The sequence below is a fragment of the Bos taurus genome, chromosome 26 (assembly GCF_002263795.3).
Source record: "Bos taurus isolate L1 Dominette 01449 registration number 42190680 breed Hereford chromosome 26, ARS-UCD2.0, whole genome shotgun sequence".
NCBI classification, from domain to species: domain Eukaryota; kingdom Metazoa; phylum Chordata; class Mammalia; order Artiodactyla; family Bovidae; genus Bos; species Bos taurus.
In genome coordinates this window covers 42,122,438-42,139,135 of record NC_037353.1, presented here as the reverse complement: position 1 = coordinate 42,139,135, position 16,698 = coordinate 42,122,438, and the positions used below count along the sequence as shown (strand labels likewise).

The 16,698-nt window shown below is 50.3% G+C and overlaps 1 protein-coding gene across 9 annotated transcripts in view; it reads right to left on the bottom strand.

Annotated features, from left to right (window-relative positions):
• The window catches only part of BTBD16 (BTB domain containing 16), a 56,527-nt gene that overhangs the window by 34,306 nt on the left and 5,523 nt on the right, over positions 1-16,698 (bottom strand). For 5 of the 9 annotated variants that reach the window (XM_024985626.2, XM_024985628.2, XM_024985625.2 and 2 more), the window contains exons 4-8: positions 15,154-15,305; positions 8,361-8,434; positions 5,711-5,854; positions 1,476-1,565; positions 109-223 (exon numbers count right to left, since the gene is read on the bottom strand). In XM_024985626.2, the coding sequence (XP_024841394.1) occupies positions 109-223; positions 1,476-1,565; positions 5,711-5,854; positions 8,361-8,434; positions 15,154-15,305 (575 nt within the window). 9 annotated transcript variants of the gene reach the window in all.

Sequence of the window (16,698 nt, the reverse complement as noted above, 5' to 3'; positions counted from 1 at the left end):
ACCACCTCGTCTGAGCAAATCAGAACAGGAGGTGTTAGGGGGCAGGTTCTGGGGCCCCTGGAGCCCTCGGGGTCCTGGCTGCTCTACCAGGAGGCTGGGTGGCCTCACCTTTGAAACAGGCTGCCGAACTGGAGGATGTGAGCAGCGGCCAGCACGCCCAGCACGTCATCTAGGCATATCTTCACCTCCTGCATGTAGAGGTTCTTCAGGGCCGTGGCGAAGGCTGGGGAGGCAGCATCCGAGGGCCAGCCATCAGCCTGGGGGCTCTGCAGCCCCCTGTCCCCCACGTCCAGGCGTCCCCTGCCCTCCACCCTTCACCACCAGCGTGCTGGAAGAGTGTCCCGAGTTGGGGACGGGCAAGATGCAGCAGCCAGAACGCACCCGCTCGGACCTGGGTGCAGACGCTGCCCAGGCTCCCAGCCCCCAAAGCAGTTGAGGATGAAGCTAAAGAAAACAGGGCTCTTATGAAAAATCTTGTGTGAGTCTGGGCCTTGGGGCTTCTGTCCTAACCTGGTGGGTCTGCGGCCTGGACAGGGAGGTGGTCACCGCCCAACATGTGTGCAAGGAGGCATGCTTTGTTTTCTTTGGACATACTTAACAGCAGGTTGTCCTCAGATTGTCTGACTCTCTGTGACCCCATGGACTGTAGCCTACCAGCCTCCTCCATCCATGGGACGTTCCAGGCAAGAGTACTGGAGTGGGTTGATTGTCATTTCCTTCTCCAGACGATCTTCCTGACCCAGGGATCAAACCCCGGTCTCCCACATTGCAGTCAGGCGCTTTACTGTCTGATCTATCAAGGAAGCCTTCCTCAGAGTCTGGGGTCTTCAAAAAGGTTAAGGACCCCTGGGAAGAGCCAGGATAATGTGCTAGTCCCCAGTTAGGGGCAGACGGACCCAGCTTATTCCAAGTCCTGCCTGATCCCAAACAGTGCTGGAGTGCGTTCCGGGCACTCAGAGGACAACTAGCCCCATCGAGGCTGGACGATTTCCTGAGGGCACGAGACAGCAGGTTGTATTAACGCCTGTCAGCAGGTATTTCTAAGTGGCCAGGATGGGAGGGGGAGAGGCTGAGCCCAAGGAAGCCCTCTGGGCTGCTGGAAGGCAGCCGGAAGGGGCCCTGCGGGGAATGGCGGGGGCTGGGGGCTGCGGGGGCAGGGGGGCGATGCCCAGGGCAAGGGTGGGCCTGAGAGCGCTGCCTGGGCGCTACGGCCCATAAGGGCTGTGACATCGTCCTTCCCGGGTCCATCTGGGAAGGCTGCTTCGGCCTCTTTACAAGGATGAGCACCTCTCTGTAGCACAATTCCCCATTCTTTCATTTCCCCAAGTTGGCCCCGCCTCCTGCGCCTCCGAGCTGTTTACTAAGGAGGCGCTGAGCACTGTGCGCCTCCAGTTTGTGGTGTTTCATTTGCTTTCAAACCTGAGAGGGCTGCTGTTCAACGACGTTCTCAGAATGCCAGGACAGGGGCACGTTACCTTCTCTTGTGACCAGAGGGTCATTGATCTTCAAGGAGAGGATCATCTTCTTCACGGGGCGCTGTTCTCGGCTCCTCCCAGGCTGCTGGGCTAGGGAGAGAAACGGGACCAGGGTGCACAGGTGTGACAGCCGCAGTGCAAGGCACAGTGTGAGGCTGCAGGACCGTGAGCACAACCTTGACCTTGGCGTGGATCACGCTGTGCTTTGCTTATCTTTATTTGCTTTTTTTTTTTTTAGTGAATGTGTGGTTGAAATGATTATTTATTTTGAAATAGTTGAAGACTCGTAAGAAGTTGCAGTTTTCATTCCAATCCCAAAGAAAGGCAATGCCAAAGAATGCTCAAACTACCACACAATTGCACTCATCTCACATGCTAGTAAAGTAATGCTCAAAATTCTCCAAGCCACGCTTCAGCAATATGTGAACCGTGAACTTCCTGATGTTCAACCTGGTTTTAGAAAAGGCAGAGGAACCAGAGATCAAATTGCCAACATCCGCTGGATCATCGAAAAAGCAAGAGAGTTCCAGAAAACCTTCTATTTCTACTTTATTGACTGCCAAAGTCTTTGACTGTGTGGATCACAATAAACTGTGGAAAATTATGAAAGAGATGGGAATACCAGACCACCTGATCTGCCTCTTGAGAAATGTGTATGCAGGTCAGGAAGCAACAGTTAGAACTGGACATGGAACAACAGACTGGTTCCAAATAGGAAAAGGAGTACGTCAAGGCTGTATATTGTCACCCTGCTTATTTAACTTCTATGCAGAGTACATTATGAGAAACGCTGGACTGGAAGAAACACAAGCTGGAATCAAGATTGCTGGGAGAAATATCAATAACCTCAGATATGCAGATGACACCACCCTTATGGCAGAAAGTGAAGAGGAACTCAAAAGCCTCTTGATGAAAGTGAAAGTGGAGAGTGAAAAAGTTGGCTTAAAGCTCAACACTCAGAAAACGAAGATCATGGCATCCGGTCCCATCACTTCATGGGAAATAGATGGGGAAACAGTGGAAACAGTGTCAGACTTTATTTTTTGGGGCTCCAAAATCACTGCAGATGGTGACTGCAGCCATGAAATTAAAAGATGCTTACTCCTTGGAAAGAAAGTTATGACCAACCTAGATAGCATATTCAAAAGCAGAGACATTACTTTGCCAACGAAGGTCTGTCTAGTCAAGGCTATGGTTTTTCCTATGGTCATGTATGGATGTGAGAGTTGGACTGTGAAGAAGGCTGAGCGCCGAAGAATTGATGCTTTTGAACTGTGGTGTTGGAGAAGACTCTTGAGAGTCCCTTGGACTGCAAGGAGATCCAACCAGTCCATTCTGAAGGAGATCAGCCCTGGGATTTCTTTGGAAGGAATGATGCTGAAGCTGAAACTCCAGTACTTTGGCCACCTTATGCGAAGAGTTGACTCATTGGAAAAGACTCTGATGCTGGGAGGGATTGGGGGCAGGAGGAGAAGGGGACGACAGAGGATGAGATGGCTGGATGGCATCACTGACTCGATGGACGTGAGTCTGGGTGAACTCCGCGAGTTGGTGATGGACAGGGTGGCCTGGCATGCTGTGATTCATGGGGTCGCAAAGAGTCGGACACGACTGAGCGACTGAACTGAACTGAACTGAATCATGTCCCCATGGGCCAACTTTTCCCAATGATCAGACACAACTACTGTGACTTTCAAAGCAGGGACATTGAAGGTCACACTGACAGCGGCCCTCCCCCTTCCCTCCCTCTTTCTCTCATTAGGCTGTGAGCAGCCTGAGGGCTTCTCAGATGGCTTAGTGGTAAAGATTCCCCTTCAATACAGGAGGCACAGAGACACAGGTTCGATCCCTGGGTTGGGAAGATTCTCTGGAGGAGGAAATGGCAACACACTCCAGTATTCTTGGCTGGTGAATTCCATGGACAGAGGAGCCTGGCGGGCTACAGTCCATAGGATTGCAAAGAGTCTGACAGGACTGAAGTGACTTAACACGCATGCATGCACTGAAAATCTTGGAAACAAGAGTCCCAGGGCTGGACACAACTGGTGGTGCTTGCAGGGGAGACACTGAGAAGTTGTGACAGTTCGGCCACTGAAGTCTCATTCCCGCACCTGCCTGATGTCCCCCAGCCGGGCCAAGCCTCTAGCACGGGGCTGCAATTAGAATGGCTGTCTTAGGAGGGCCCCATCCTTCAAGTGAGCCTGTTCTATGTCTTCTGTGTGTGTGGTTTTTTGGCCGCACCACATGGCATGTGGGATCCTTAGTTCCCTAACCAGGGATTGAGCCTGTGCCCCTGCAATGGATGCTTGGAGTCTGAACCACTGGACCACCAGGGAGGTCCCAACTGACACCACTCTAGACTTACTAAAGGCATTAACGATAGCACTGTTTTCCCCTTCCAAATTCTCTTGACTTTCCGAAACTACAATGAGACATCACTTCACACCAGCCAGAATGGCTATAGCAAAACAATACGTGCTGGAGGGGGTGTGGGGAGAAGGGGACTCTCCTACGCTGTTGGTGGGAAGGTAAATTGATACCACCACTATGGAGGTTCCTTAAGTAAAAATAGAGTTTTTTCTTATTTTTAGAGTTTTTTCAAACACCATATGACCCTCCAGTCCCACTCTTGGGCATACATCTGGAGGAAAACATGAGCTGAAACGATCCGTGCATGCCAATGTTCACTGCAGCACTGTTCATGAGAGCTGAGATGCTGAAGCAACCTAAATGTCCATCGACAAAGGAACGGATAAAGATGTGGCACGTGTATACAATGGAACATTACTCGGCCCTTAAAAGGAATGGAAAAATGCCATTTGAAGCATCATGCATGGACCTAGAGAGTATCGTGCTGAGTGAAGTCAGACAGAGAGGAAGAAATATCTTAAGGCATCCCTTATATGTGCAATCTAGAAAGAAATGATACAAATGAACTTAGTTACAAAACGGAAAGATTCACAGACTTATGGTTGCTGGGGGAAAGGGGTAGTTAGGGAGTTTGGGATGGACATGTACACACTGCTATATTCAAAATGGATAACCAACAAGGACCTACCGCACAGCACAGGGAACTCTGCTCAGTGTTATGTGGCAGCCTGGATAGGAGGGGAAGTTTGGGGGAGAATAGGAAAAAAAAACACAAATTCTCTTGATTTTCAAGGCACCCACTGTCTGGTCCTCCACAGCCTTTCACTGGTTTCCCAGGAAGAGCTGTGACCTGGGCACAGGGGCCATGGGCAAAGAGCTTGGTGTCACTTTGAAGACAGTGGGACAAACGCATAGGAAGAGCAAAGAAGATTCTGAGGCAGTGAAGCTCGTTACTGTTCTGTGGGAATGCCGCAGCCTGCTCTGGGCTCCCAGCTCACTCGGGAAGGGCTGAGTCAGAGGCTCCGTGGCCGGGAAGATTCCGGCAGGCAGCCAGGTTCCTCCTCCTGGCTCAGGGCAGGGCGGTGACAGAGGGCTCCGGCAGCCTATCTGGCTCTGGAATATCAGAGCTTTACTGCCACGTCCTGGAAATGTGATTCCATCCTGGCTGGCATGCCGGCTGCCCCGCAGGCCTCGAATTTTTCCATGGCACCTGCTTATGAGGTGTCTGGAGGAGACGCCACTCTATATTACCTGAGAAGAAGCTGGCAAGGCTGCAGGAGAGGAACGTGTGGGACAGATAAGGAGCGAATGGGGATTACTAGGATTAAAAATCAAGAGAAAAAAGAAAGAAGTGACCTAAATAGCTTTGGGTGTGAGGTGGAATTAAGAAAAGAGAAACGAAAGGAAAAGAACAAAGAAAATTGATGGACACGTGTAAAGCTCCAACAAGCACGCTTAGGGCCAAACAAGCCACAGATGTCAAAACCATGCCCTCTTTCTAGAAAACCCATCTTCGGACTCAGCACCCACCCATATTCTCAAAGAAGTAGGCAGAGCCTCCTCCGTAGCAGGTGGAAAAGAATGTGTTCTTGTGAAAAAATACCTGATGCTTACTGAGTGCTCACGCTGTGCCAGGCTTTGCTCTAGAACTTTACACCTGTTCCTCCTCCACAGCGAAACACAACAGAACCATTATCCCATTTTACAGCCACGGAGACTGAGGTTAAGTCTGGTGATGAGGTCAGACCACGAGCCTTGTTCTTAATTGTAAGGGTGATCGTGGTCCCCCAACAAGTATCCAAATGCCCATCTGGGGCCTCTCTAACCAGAGGTCCTTGGGGCGCCCGCCCTGGGTGAGAACCTACCTTGCAGAATCTTCACTGACTCCTTCTCAGGGTTTGCGTTGCCCCGGGCCAGGCCCATCAGGTAGAGCTTGGCCAAGGTCTCGGACTGAAAAAGCTGGGGCTGGTGGAGTTCCCATTTGAAGCCAAGGCATTCGAGAATCACATCTGAGGACGGGAAAAGATCCTGAGCAAAGGGTGTCGCAACGCCCCGACCTGAACACGCTGTCACTCTTTCTCCCACATCCTCTCTGTCCGTCCCGTTACTGAGCAGACGAGTGGACAGGCAGCCTCGCTGGGCCTTTCAGGAACAAAGCTCCAGCCCCACGGAGCTTCCTGACAGCCAGGTGGATCCGATGGGCAGACTCACAGGGTAACTTAGAAAGTGATAAATGTCCACCAGGGCTGCCGACCAAGAGGGGCACATAGGCTGCCCTCCAACTCGGGGGCTGGAAGCAAAGCTCCATGGGGCAGGGACACTGGCTGCCACACTCTTGGAGTGGGGCTCACCTTGTCTCCCCCATTACCGACTGAGCGACTACCACTTTCACTTTCAATTCTCTGTTTTGGGGGGGATGGAGGGAGCTGTCCTGAGCACGGGAGGATGTTCAGCAGCACCTCTGGCCTCTACCCACTGAATACCAGTAGCCAGTCTCCCACCCCAGAATTGTGACAACCCAGGATATCTCCAGACATTGTCGAATGTCCTCTGAGGAGAAAAATTGCTACCTGGTCCCCTGTTGAAAAAGTACTGGGCTGTCATTGTTTATTTGCTAAGTCGTGTCTGACTCTTGTGTGACCCCATGGATTGCAGCCCGCCAGGCTCCTCTGTCCATAGAGATTCTCCAGGCAAGAATACTGGGGTGGGTATATTCCTCCTCCAGGGGATCTCCTCCTCCAGGGGATCTTCCCGACCCAAGGATAATACTCTTGGCTTCTGCAATGGCAGGCAGATTCTTTACCTCTGAGCCACCAGTGAAGCTGGGCCGTTAGTGCCTTATTATTACCACCAGAAAGGCAACAGCATTACAGAAAAAAGCCCATATCCCCAGAGAGCAGAGTTCTCATCGGCATTGCTTTCCTCAAGGGAATGGAGGTCATCAGAAAGCCCAAGCTCACAGGGATGAAATGGGCTTACAGTGTGAAGAGGGTTCTTTATGCGGTAGCATAAATAATTTTAAAAAAAAGAAGAAGAGACTTGGCTAGGAAGGCAGATGGAGGATACAGAGATACCCAGCCAAGTGAGACAGGAGAGGCTGTGGGTAAATGGGGCTCTGAGGCTGCACTCCTGCATTAGCACAGAGCTGTGGAGAAGGGAGCCACGCTTGGGGTGATCCCTCCAAACCCTAAATCCCAGTGCCGGACAGGACCTGGGGTTCACCAGCCCCACCTCCTATACTTATTGGCTTTGTTATTATTTTGACTGTGTGACCTTGGGCACCTGTTTCCTCTTCTGTTACAATTATTGTTATTCACCAGCTTTACGATGTTGTTCGGTGCTGGGAGTCGAGAACCTGGGTTTTCATCTCAAATCTTGGGTCACCCTAGGTGACAGACTGGCTCTGCTGGATTAGAAGGAACTTTCCCCCAAGACAAGATTGCAGAGAAAGGGCAGAACTGCAGATAAAGAGTGTCCCCGCCCCCCCACTTCTGCTTTCAGGCTGGCAACGCAGGGCTGACAACACAACCCGTCTGGAACTCTTTCTCCCGAGTCTGGAGACAGCCTCACAGTACTTCTCACCCCCCTCCCACCCCACCATCAACCAGAATTGAAAGGTAAAAAGAAATCGATGAGCCTCCACTGGAGAGGGAGGCTGGCTCTGACCTCAGACGGCCATGCTGTGGGGTGGGGTTTATCCCTAAAAGCCCCACCAAGGAGCTGACTGTCCAGGCCCCTCGTGGAGCTCAGTGGGACTTTCCCAGCTGGACAGACCCAGTCTGATGCCTCATCCTACTGCAGATTAGTCCTCTTGGATGAATGCAGATGTGGACATCCAAGTGTGACCGCTTAGAGCCCCGAGGGACCCAGAACAGCTGCCCCGGGCTGGATGAGCCTCTGCTTCGTCTTCCAATCCAGTCTACTTAGTAAACTCGGCAGGTCTATATTCATCACGGCCATTAGCATATGAAAATGTGTTTGCCAAGCTTGATTTCATTCGTTGTGCATTTGGGAAATAATTTTGATGGCACCTATTTACATGTTGGGAATTCCCAGTGAAATGAAATGAAGTGAAAGTCATGTCCAGCTCTCTGCGATGGCATGGACTATACAGTCCATGGGATTCTCCAAGCCAGAATACTGGAATGAAGCCTTTCCCTTCTCCAAGGGGTATTAGTGGTAAAGAACCCGCCTGCCAATGCAGCAGTCATAAGAGATGTGGGCTCCATCCTTGGGTCAGGAAGATCCCCTGGAGTAGGAAATGGCAACCCGCTCCAGGATTCTTGCCTGGAACATTCCATGGACAGAGGAGCCTGGCAGGCTGCAGTCCATGGGATTGGAGAGTCGGACACAACTGAAGCGATTTAGCACACGTTACACGTGGGACATTGTGCAGTCAGCAAGAACAGAAGCTTCCAGACTAGTGACCTGGCCACTGGTTTTCTTCCACAGAGACCACATGATGCCTCTGAGATTAGCAACGTTCTGAGGAGTTCACTGGTGACAGGAACTCACCTGCCTCTCTGCTTTGGATGGTCTTGTTCTTCAAATTCTCAGGGAAAATCTTCTGAATTTGTGAAATGCATAACCTCAAGAAAAAAAAATACAAACACAAAAAAATCCAGGAGTTAACACTGACATTTTTCTTGATCTGCAACAAGTTATCATTCCAGTGTAAGCATCCCTAAAGCATTCCTGAACCAAACTTATCACCTCTCTCCTGTTGGGACAGTTTCCTCAGGTCCCCAGGGGTCTACCAGTCTGACAAACTGTAAGCTCTGTCTGATGACCAGCTCAAATCACTCATTCCTGTTGTCAATTTGTGAGCATCCTTACCACGGACGTATGTGAGGTTGCATCTGGATGCTGAATGACACCTCTTTGGGTAAATGTCTAAAACAAAGCCTAGCATATAGTAGGTGCTCAATAAATAACCGCTGGAGAAAGGAAGAGAGGGTTCTGCACATGTCTGGGAAATTAACTCAGCAATACTTCTGGTTAGCGTCATGCATGCCCCAATGTGTCCACCATCAAACTCAAAATCTTCCCAAGGGAGTTTCCCAGTAGCCTAGCGGCTAAGATTCTGGGCTTTCACTGCCATGGTCCTGGGTTCAATCCCTTGTCAGGGAACAGATCCTGCAAGCTAAGCAGCATGGCCAAAAAATGAAGAAGAATCCACCCTGAGCCAAACCCCAATCCTCTGCCAGGATATAGCACCACCCGCCTCCAGTTGCCCAAGCCAGTATCCTGAATGTTGTCTCACCTGATCATTTGCCCAGATCTAATGGAATGTCTTTTGAATTCATCCATATCTCCTTGGGTGAATCCTTGCCCTTGTTACTGTGACCTTCATCCAAGCCACCAGTATCTCCCCCCAGTCGCTGCCAGGTACCAGGCGTCCATCTGGTGCCCTCTGATGCACACCGCACACTGCAGCCTGACCATCTGAAACGCCAGTCTGATCTTGCCTCTCTCCTGCTGAGAATCTTCGATGTCTCCTCCATTGCTCCCAGGGGCAAGCCAGCCTCGGTAGCGTGGCTAACCAGCTTGTGCCTGTCTCTGCAGCCTCATTTCCCTGCACTGCCTGCTCCAGCCCTTCTCAAGAGTCGGAACCCAGCGCCTCTTGCTTCCCATCTGTGGACGCATAGCTCCCTCTCCTCAGTGGACGAACGTCCACTCGTCCTCCAGATAAGCTTAGTGTTTGTTTCCTCTGGGGAGGCTAGGTGGGAAGCCCTAAACACCGCCTGTCCCGAGATTTCCCCCTGTTAAAACTCCTTCTGCAGGGTCTTCTAGTCACCTATTTCCCCACACGCCCTCTGGGTTAGGCTCCGCAGCCTTTAGAGACAAAGTCGGCATTTTATTTACTGCTGCAGCCCAGGACTCTTGACTGGAAAATCCCATGGATGGAGGAGCCTGGTGGGCTGCAGTCCATGGGGTCACTAAGAGTCGGACATGACTGAGCAGCTTCACTTTCACTTTTCACTTTCATGCATTGGAGAAGGAAATGGCAACCCACTCCAGTGTTCTTGCCTGGAGAATCCTAGGGACAGGGGAGCCTGGTGGACTGCCATCTATGGGGTTGTGCAGAGTCGGACACGACTGAAGCGACTTAGTAGCAGCAGCAGCCCAGGCAAGGCCATGATGAATGTGCTCGATAATATCAAGGATTGGGTGGTAACAAAGATAAGACTCTTTCCCCTCAACACTAGATTCGTCCCACTGAGCAAGGACAGGCAACAAAGCTGGAGTCACACATTCACAGTCATTCCAAGAAATCCAACCAGCCAAGGGACACTCGCCACAATCCAGCCAGGGTCACCTTTGCCATGCTGTTTTCCCGTGATGCCGGAAATCTTGGTGGACCAGGGTGTCTGCAGGAGGGCTTGGGTGGGGGAGCCTGTGTACAGAATAATATTGACCACATGCTGCCATTTCCAAGCAGAAATGATGATTGCAAGTGACTCAGCCTCAGGAAGGCAGTGGGAGCTAGACTTGTTTATCCCACAGGAGCAGGGGGACTGACCCAAGCCAGACTCCAAGCCCCTAGTGGCTTGGGTCACACATCTGGCAATGGCTGGCTAAGGTCAGGAGTTCAGGCTGTGATCTCAAAATGGAGCAACAGATTTTGGAAATAATGGGGCAATGGCCATGAACTCAACTATCCTCAACAAACATTCGAGTCATCGGTTGAGCCAGGAGACGGCAGGCAACAGAAGTAATCCCACTGCCTTTTCCTGGTGTCTTGGCTGCTTGCCAAGAAAGATCGTTTATTCCGCAGGCTCTGCAGCTCCCGAAGTTGAGGCTTATTTCAGGCTCATCGGAAAAGCTGATGGAACACATGGCATCTGTGAGTTGTCCTCTTCACTCTGTGGGACTAAGTGGCCTGGGATGAAGCAGGATGTTGGGAACATGCTGTAAGTCTGGGGCTCACTCCCAAGATAGAGAAATGAGAGAAGAAAAGGTGGGGGGACACTTTCCTGGCAGTCCAGCGGTTAAGACTTTGATTTCCAATACCGGGAGTGTGGGTTCAATCCCTGGTCAGGGAGCTGAGATCCTACATGCTTTGGAGCCAAAAAGCCAAAACATAAAACAGAAGCAATATTGTAACAAATTCAACGAAGTGAAGTGAAAGTCACTAAGTTGTGTCTGACTCTTTTGCTACCCCATGGACTGTAGCCTGCCAGGCTCCTCTGTCCACCGGGATTCTCCAGGCAAGAATATTGGAGTGGGTTGCCATGCCCTCCTCCAGGGGATCTTCCCAATCCAGGGATCGAGCCCAGGTCTCCCGCATTGCAGGCAGATTCTTTACCAACCGAGCCACCAGGGAAGCCCAAGAATACTGGAGTGAGTGGGTAGCCTACCCTTTCTCCAGGGGATCTTCCTTGACCCAGGAATCAAACAAACCAGGGTCTCCTGCATTGCAGGCAGATTCTTTGCCAACTGAGCTACCAGGGAAGCTCTAACAAATTCAATAAAAGACTAAAAAGAGAGAGAGAAGAAAAGAGGAAAGTCTATTAAGTTTCTCAAAGACAAAAAGACTTCCTGCAGCAGACCACCCAAAGGGCTTCTGACTTGATACCTTCGATATGCAAAAATGAAGGGGAGTAAGTGTTAGTAGCTCAGTCGTGTTCAACTCTCTGTGACCCCATGGACTGTAGCCTGCCAGGCTCCTCTGTCCTTGGAATTCTCCAGGCAAGAATACTGGAGTGGGTTGCCATTTCCTTCTCCAGGGGATCTTCAACATGCAAAACTCCAATTTAATTTTCTGGGAAGAGTAATGCAGACTTTGGACCCACCTCTGGGACTCAGTGCTTCCCTTCTTAAGAGGGAAACGGGGACCACGTGGTGGTCGCTAGGGGCATAAAACGGCTGGTTCTTGGTACACTTGGCGCTGAGCACTCAGTTCTCCTATCAGCGCTACCCCATGGATCATGGTCTCTGGTCCACCTCTCCCAGAACTGCTCTCTGATAAAAACCGATGGGTTCCTTTATATCCTTGGCTCTTAGAGTGGCCTCTTCCCACTCTCCGAGTGGACTCGGCACTGAGATCAGAATGGGAGCAAACATGAGGCAGGATCACCTTTTCCCAGAGTCCAAGCCCCCTAAGCCTCCGGGGAGAGGTCCTTCCTCAGCCGTACTTCTTCATCCTGGATCTCTGGGTTCAGATGTTAGCTGTGTCCATACATGCCAAAGAACCCCAGGGACACCGCATGACACGTGTTAATTGGGTATTTATTTCCCAGACTCCGTTCTAAACTCTCACTAAATTATGTCACATAAATTCCCACGACAACCCTGTAAGAGAGCATCCCCAATATGCAAATAAAGAAACTAAGGCACAAAGAGGTTAGGCTGTTGGCAAGGAGACTCATCTCTCAGGTTCCTTCTCCCCGCAGTCCACACCCCAGTCCCAGTGGAAGGAAGCATAATGAAGAGCCAGAAGAGACAGAGAGATGGAGTCATTGGCATCTCTGAGTGATGGAGCCAAAAGCTCATTGTGTCACAGAAACCCACAGACCCAACCACAAGTACTGGCCAGCTGGGCAGAACCCAGGGCATTGACCTATGAGAGGCACAATTACATTTCTGAAATAAATGCGAAGCTGGGAGCTAGTTAACTCAGCTTTCCACTGCCAGTGATCTGCTTTACAGAACTTGTGAAATACGGATTGATCCAGTGCCTGTCAAAGCCAACAGCGCCCCCAAGTGGGAGAAGCAACAATAACAGCATTGGCGCCAAGAACAGGATTGCTGGTGGGGGCGGGCTGAGGGCTAGGGGGCAAGTGCCCAAGGACGTGTGTGTCGTGAGTACCGTTCAGGACTCCACCCTCCCCGTATCGATCTTGTTAGCTGACAAGTCTGAACGTGCAGAAGGGTTACCAGAATAAGTCCTTTATTTTATTACCTAAATTAAACAAAACCTTTGTTAGGCTCTCCAAGTTTATGTTTCCCACGACCACAAGGAATAAATCCCCACTGAGGAAATAAAGAAGATGAAATTTTGTGTTTGTTAAAGAAAAGCAGTTCCTCCCACACTGTAGTGGACCGCATCCATGGCCCCAAATACACAGCCTTTTCCTGCAGGAACTCCAAAGTGTCTTTCCTGCCCCTTGACTTTGATTTTGATCATGTGACTTGCCTTGGCTGATGGGATGTTAGCGGACATGAGGTGGCTGAAGGTTTGAACAGCACAGGTGCAACTGGGCTTGCCCTCTTACCCTCTGCTGTCACCACGACAAGGACATGCCCAGGCTAGTCGACTGTCTCAGGAACACGACAAGGGGCTAATGGAGCAGATGAAATTCACAGTTGAGCTGAGCCTATGTGGACTGAGCGCCTAGGTGCTCTAGGCCTAGGTGATTGCCTAGGTGGGACACCAGTCATTGGCTGACAGAGCACAGGGCTGACATTCCCCCAAATCGAAGGCCAGGATTAGTACTTAAAACTGCTGCTCAGGCTATAAAGATACATCTCTATTCATTGAGCATCTAACTATTTGCCAGGAACAACACTGATCATTTTCAGTATACCATCTGATTTAATCCTCCAGCTTGCTCTTCAAGTGTGTGTGTGTGTGTGTGTGTGTGTGTGTTGGTTGTTCAGTTGTGTCTGACTCTTCGTGACCCCATGGATTGTAGCCCTCCAGGGTCCTCTGTCCATGGAATTCTCCAGGCAAGAATACTGGAGTGGGTTGCCATTCCCTTCTCCAGGGGATCTTCCCAACCCAGGGATCGAACTTATGTCTCCTGCATTGCAGGTGTATTCTTTACCATCTGAGCCACCAGGGAAGCCTTAAATCTACAACTCTTCAAGGGAGATGATATTATCACCATTTCACAGATGAGGAAACTGAAGCTCAAGGAGGTTAAGCCACTGGCTAAAGGTCACAGAAAGAGTGAATGTAGGACAAGGAATTTCAACCCTGTCAAATAAGACTGCTGTGGTGATGCTAGTGGTAAAGAACCCGCCAAGAGCCCGCCTGCCAGTGCAGGAGACATAAGAGATGTGTATTCAATCCCTGGGTCAGGAAGATCCCCTGGAGGAGGGCATGGCAACCCACTCTAGTATTCTTGTCTGGAGAATCCCATAGACAGGGGAGCCTGGTGGGCTACAGTCCATAGGGTTGCCGAGAGTTGGACACAACTGAAGCAACTTAGCATAGCACAATAGTCCTAAAGCCCAGCACCAATGGCCATCACCCCCAGGCCACCACCCCCAGCTTAGCTAAGTGCCAATGGCCACCACTCCCAGCTTAGCTCAGCGATTTCGCAAACCGAGTCCCAGAGACCTCTGCCCCTGTGGCCCAGTCACCATCCTCAGGTTTCTGGATCAGTTTGCCTATATTCCCAGGCCCAGCTCCAGCTCCTGGCCCTGGCGCTAAGGAACACAACAAACTTTGGCAAAAATCCTAAGATTTCTTCAGGGCTCTAACCAAACAGAATATAAAATAAATTCAAATTTGTTTAAGGCCATGAGTAGCCAGTGCCAAAAATAGCAACTCATAGCATTCAACTTTTTTTTTTTTTAAGCTGGGTTCATCCGAGAATTTGGAGACCAAATCCAGATGGGTTTCGGTTTATTCACGTGTGCAGTACCATCATCTGTGGGGTGGGGGGCAACAGAGAGAGGCTGGCTGGTGGGTCTAGAAAGAGAAGACGTGGCTACTTGCTCAGTAAACGTGGAACCAGGAGCTCTTCTGGGCCAGGTGCTGCCCAGGCACAGCCCACACTCAGGTAGATCAGACTGAGTGCTCACAAGGCAGATGCCACCGGTCCAAGGAAGTAGCAGCAGCCAGGCAGGTCCAAAGGGCCAAGGAAATGAAGTGTTTCTTTGGCAAAGAGCTCCAGCTCTGCTTCCCCAGGAAAGGCAGGAAAGAACTTGTAACCTAGAGAAGTGATGCTCCAAGCCATCTGCTTAGAACACTCTGGGAGGGACCAGGGAGCCGGCTTCTCCCCCTGCTGGACATGCATGTTCCTGGGGATGCGAGTTCAAACTCTGAGCGGGGCCATCTCGCTGTGTTTGTCAAGAATCCAATTGATAAACTCAGAATCCTCTTAGGGTCCAAAGTTCCCAGTACAAAGGAAAATCTGGGGGAAAAAATTCTCCGTTTCTCTGGACTTTTATCACCACCCACAGACGTTCTCAAAGGAAGTTTTCACCCTGACCCTGTCCATCCTTAAGGGCTGGTCCCAAAGGCAGCCTTTTTGCAAATACCCAGGACAGCCCACCTGCCCAACCAGTGTGGCCCAAGTACTGGGCACTTCCCAGAAGGGCAGTTCACCCTGCCGTGGGCCTTTGAGCTTCCTACCTGTCTGGGTTCTTCAGAACTTCATCAAAGTCTATGTTGGCAGCCTTGCACATCTGGGAGAGCCCCAGCAGGTCTCCCGAGAAAGGCTGTCTGGGGAAACGCCACCGGTTGGTTGAGCCAGCGATTCGGCGTTCCAGCCGGGGTTTCTGCTGCTTGGGAAGCAAAGAAAGAAAGAATGTCTTTTTCTTTTAACCTCTCATAAATACCAGATTTTCCAAACTCTACAACAGAAAGGAAATTTAAGACAAAATTTAAAGAGCTGGTTAATTTTCAAAGCTGGCCAATATTTCTCCAGAGTCACATTCTCAAGGCAAATCTACTGCATTTAGGAAACAAGACTTTAAGCCACAAAGTAATCTGGAATTTAGCATCTGGGGCAGGAGGTGCCAGGGAGAAAGATACCAAACTTAGGAGATCTGGGGAAGAGACTTTTTGTTTTTTTAATTGCACTAAAATACACAAAACGTCTATTTTTGTTTTGTTTTTTTAATGCTGAAGCTCCAATACTTTGGCCACCTGATGCAAAGAACTGACTCAGTGGAAAAGACCCTGACGCTGGGAAAGATTGAAGGCCATTTCTCTGGACTTTCATCACCACCCACAGACATTCTCAAAGGAAGAAGAAGGGGACAACAGAGGATGAGATGGTTGGATGGCATCACCAACTTGATGGACATGAGTTTGAGCAAAGTTCGGGAGTTGGTGATGGGTGCTTTTATCCCTGGTTGGGAAGATCCCTGGAGAAGGAAAAGGCTACCCACTCCAGTGTTCTGGCCTAGAGAATTCCGTGGACATCCATGGGGTCACAAAGAGTTGGACACGACTGAGCGACTTTCACTCACAACCATGACAACTATGCATTCAGACGATGCAGAACGTTGTCATCACTGCAGAAGCAGGCTTTCTGCTTATCGAGTCATCCCCTAATTCCCCCCTCTCCCACTCCCTGGAAACCACTCATCTGCATTCTGTCTCTATGGATTTCTTGAAATTTTATATAAATGGAATCCTATAATAGTGGCCTTTTATGTCTGTTTTTTCCCTCGGCATGCTTCAAGGTTCAGCCACGTGCCAGAATTTCAGTCCTTTTGACACTCCATTGTGTGGACAGACCACCGTTTGTTTGTCCATTCATCAGCTGATAGAATGATACTTGGATTGTTACAACCTTCTGGCCACTGGCAGTAGTGCTGTAAACATTCATGTATGCGTTTCTGTTTGAACACCTGTTTTCAGTTCTTTGGGTATCACCCCAGGACCGGAACAGCTGTGTCACTGGGCAGAGACTTTTCCTTAGACATCTTCTTGAGGGCCTAGGATTCAGCAATTTCCTTAAGGAAGCCGTCCCAATAATGCATGGATGTAAAACCTCAGGTGTGGCGGCTCAAGGAAACTTATCCAGGACAACTGCACCACGAGAGACCCATAGGAATGGGTGAAATTGATTCTAAGCCACACCAGGTACCAGCAAGGTGGTGGGGAGGCAAGGGACCACGGAACGGAGGATCTGATTTCAAGTCTTGTTTCTGCCATGAACTAGTTGTG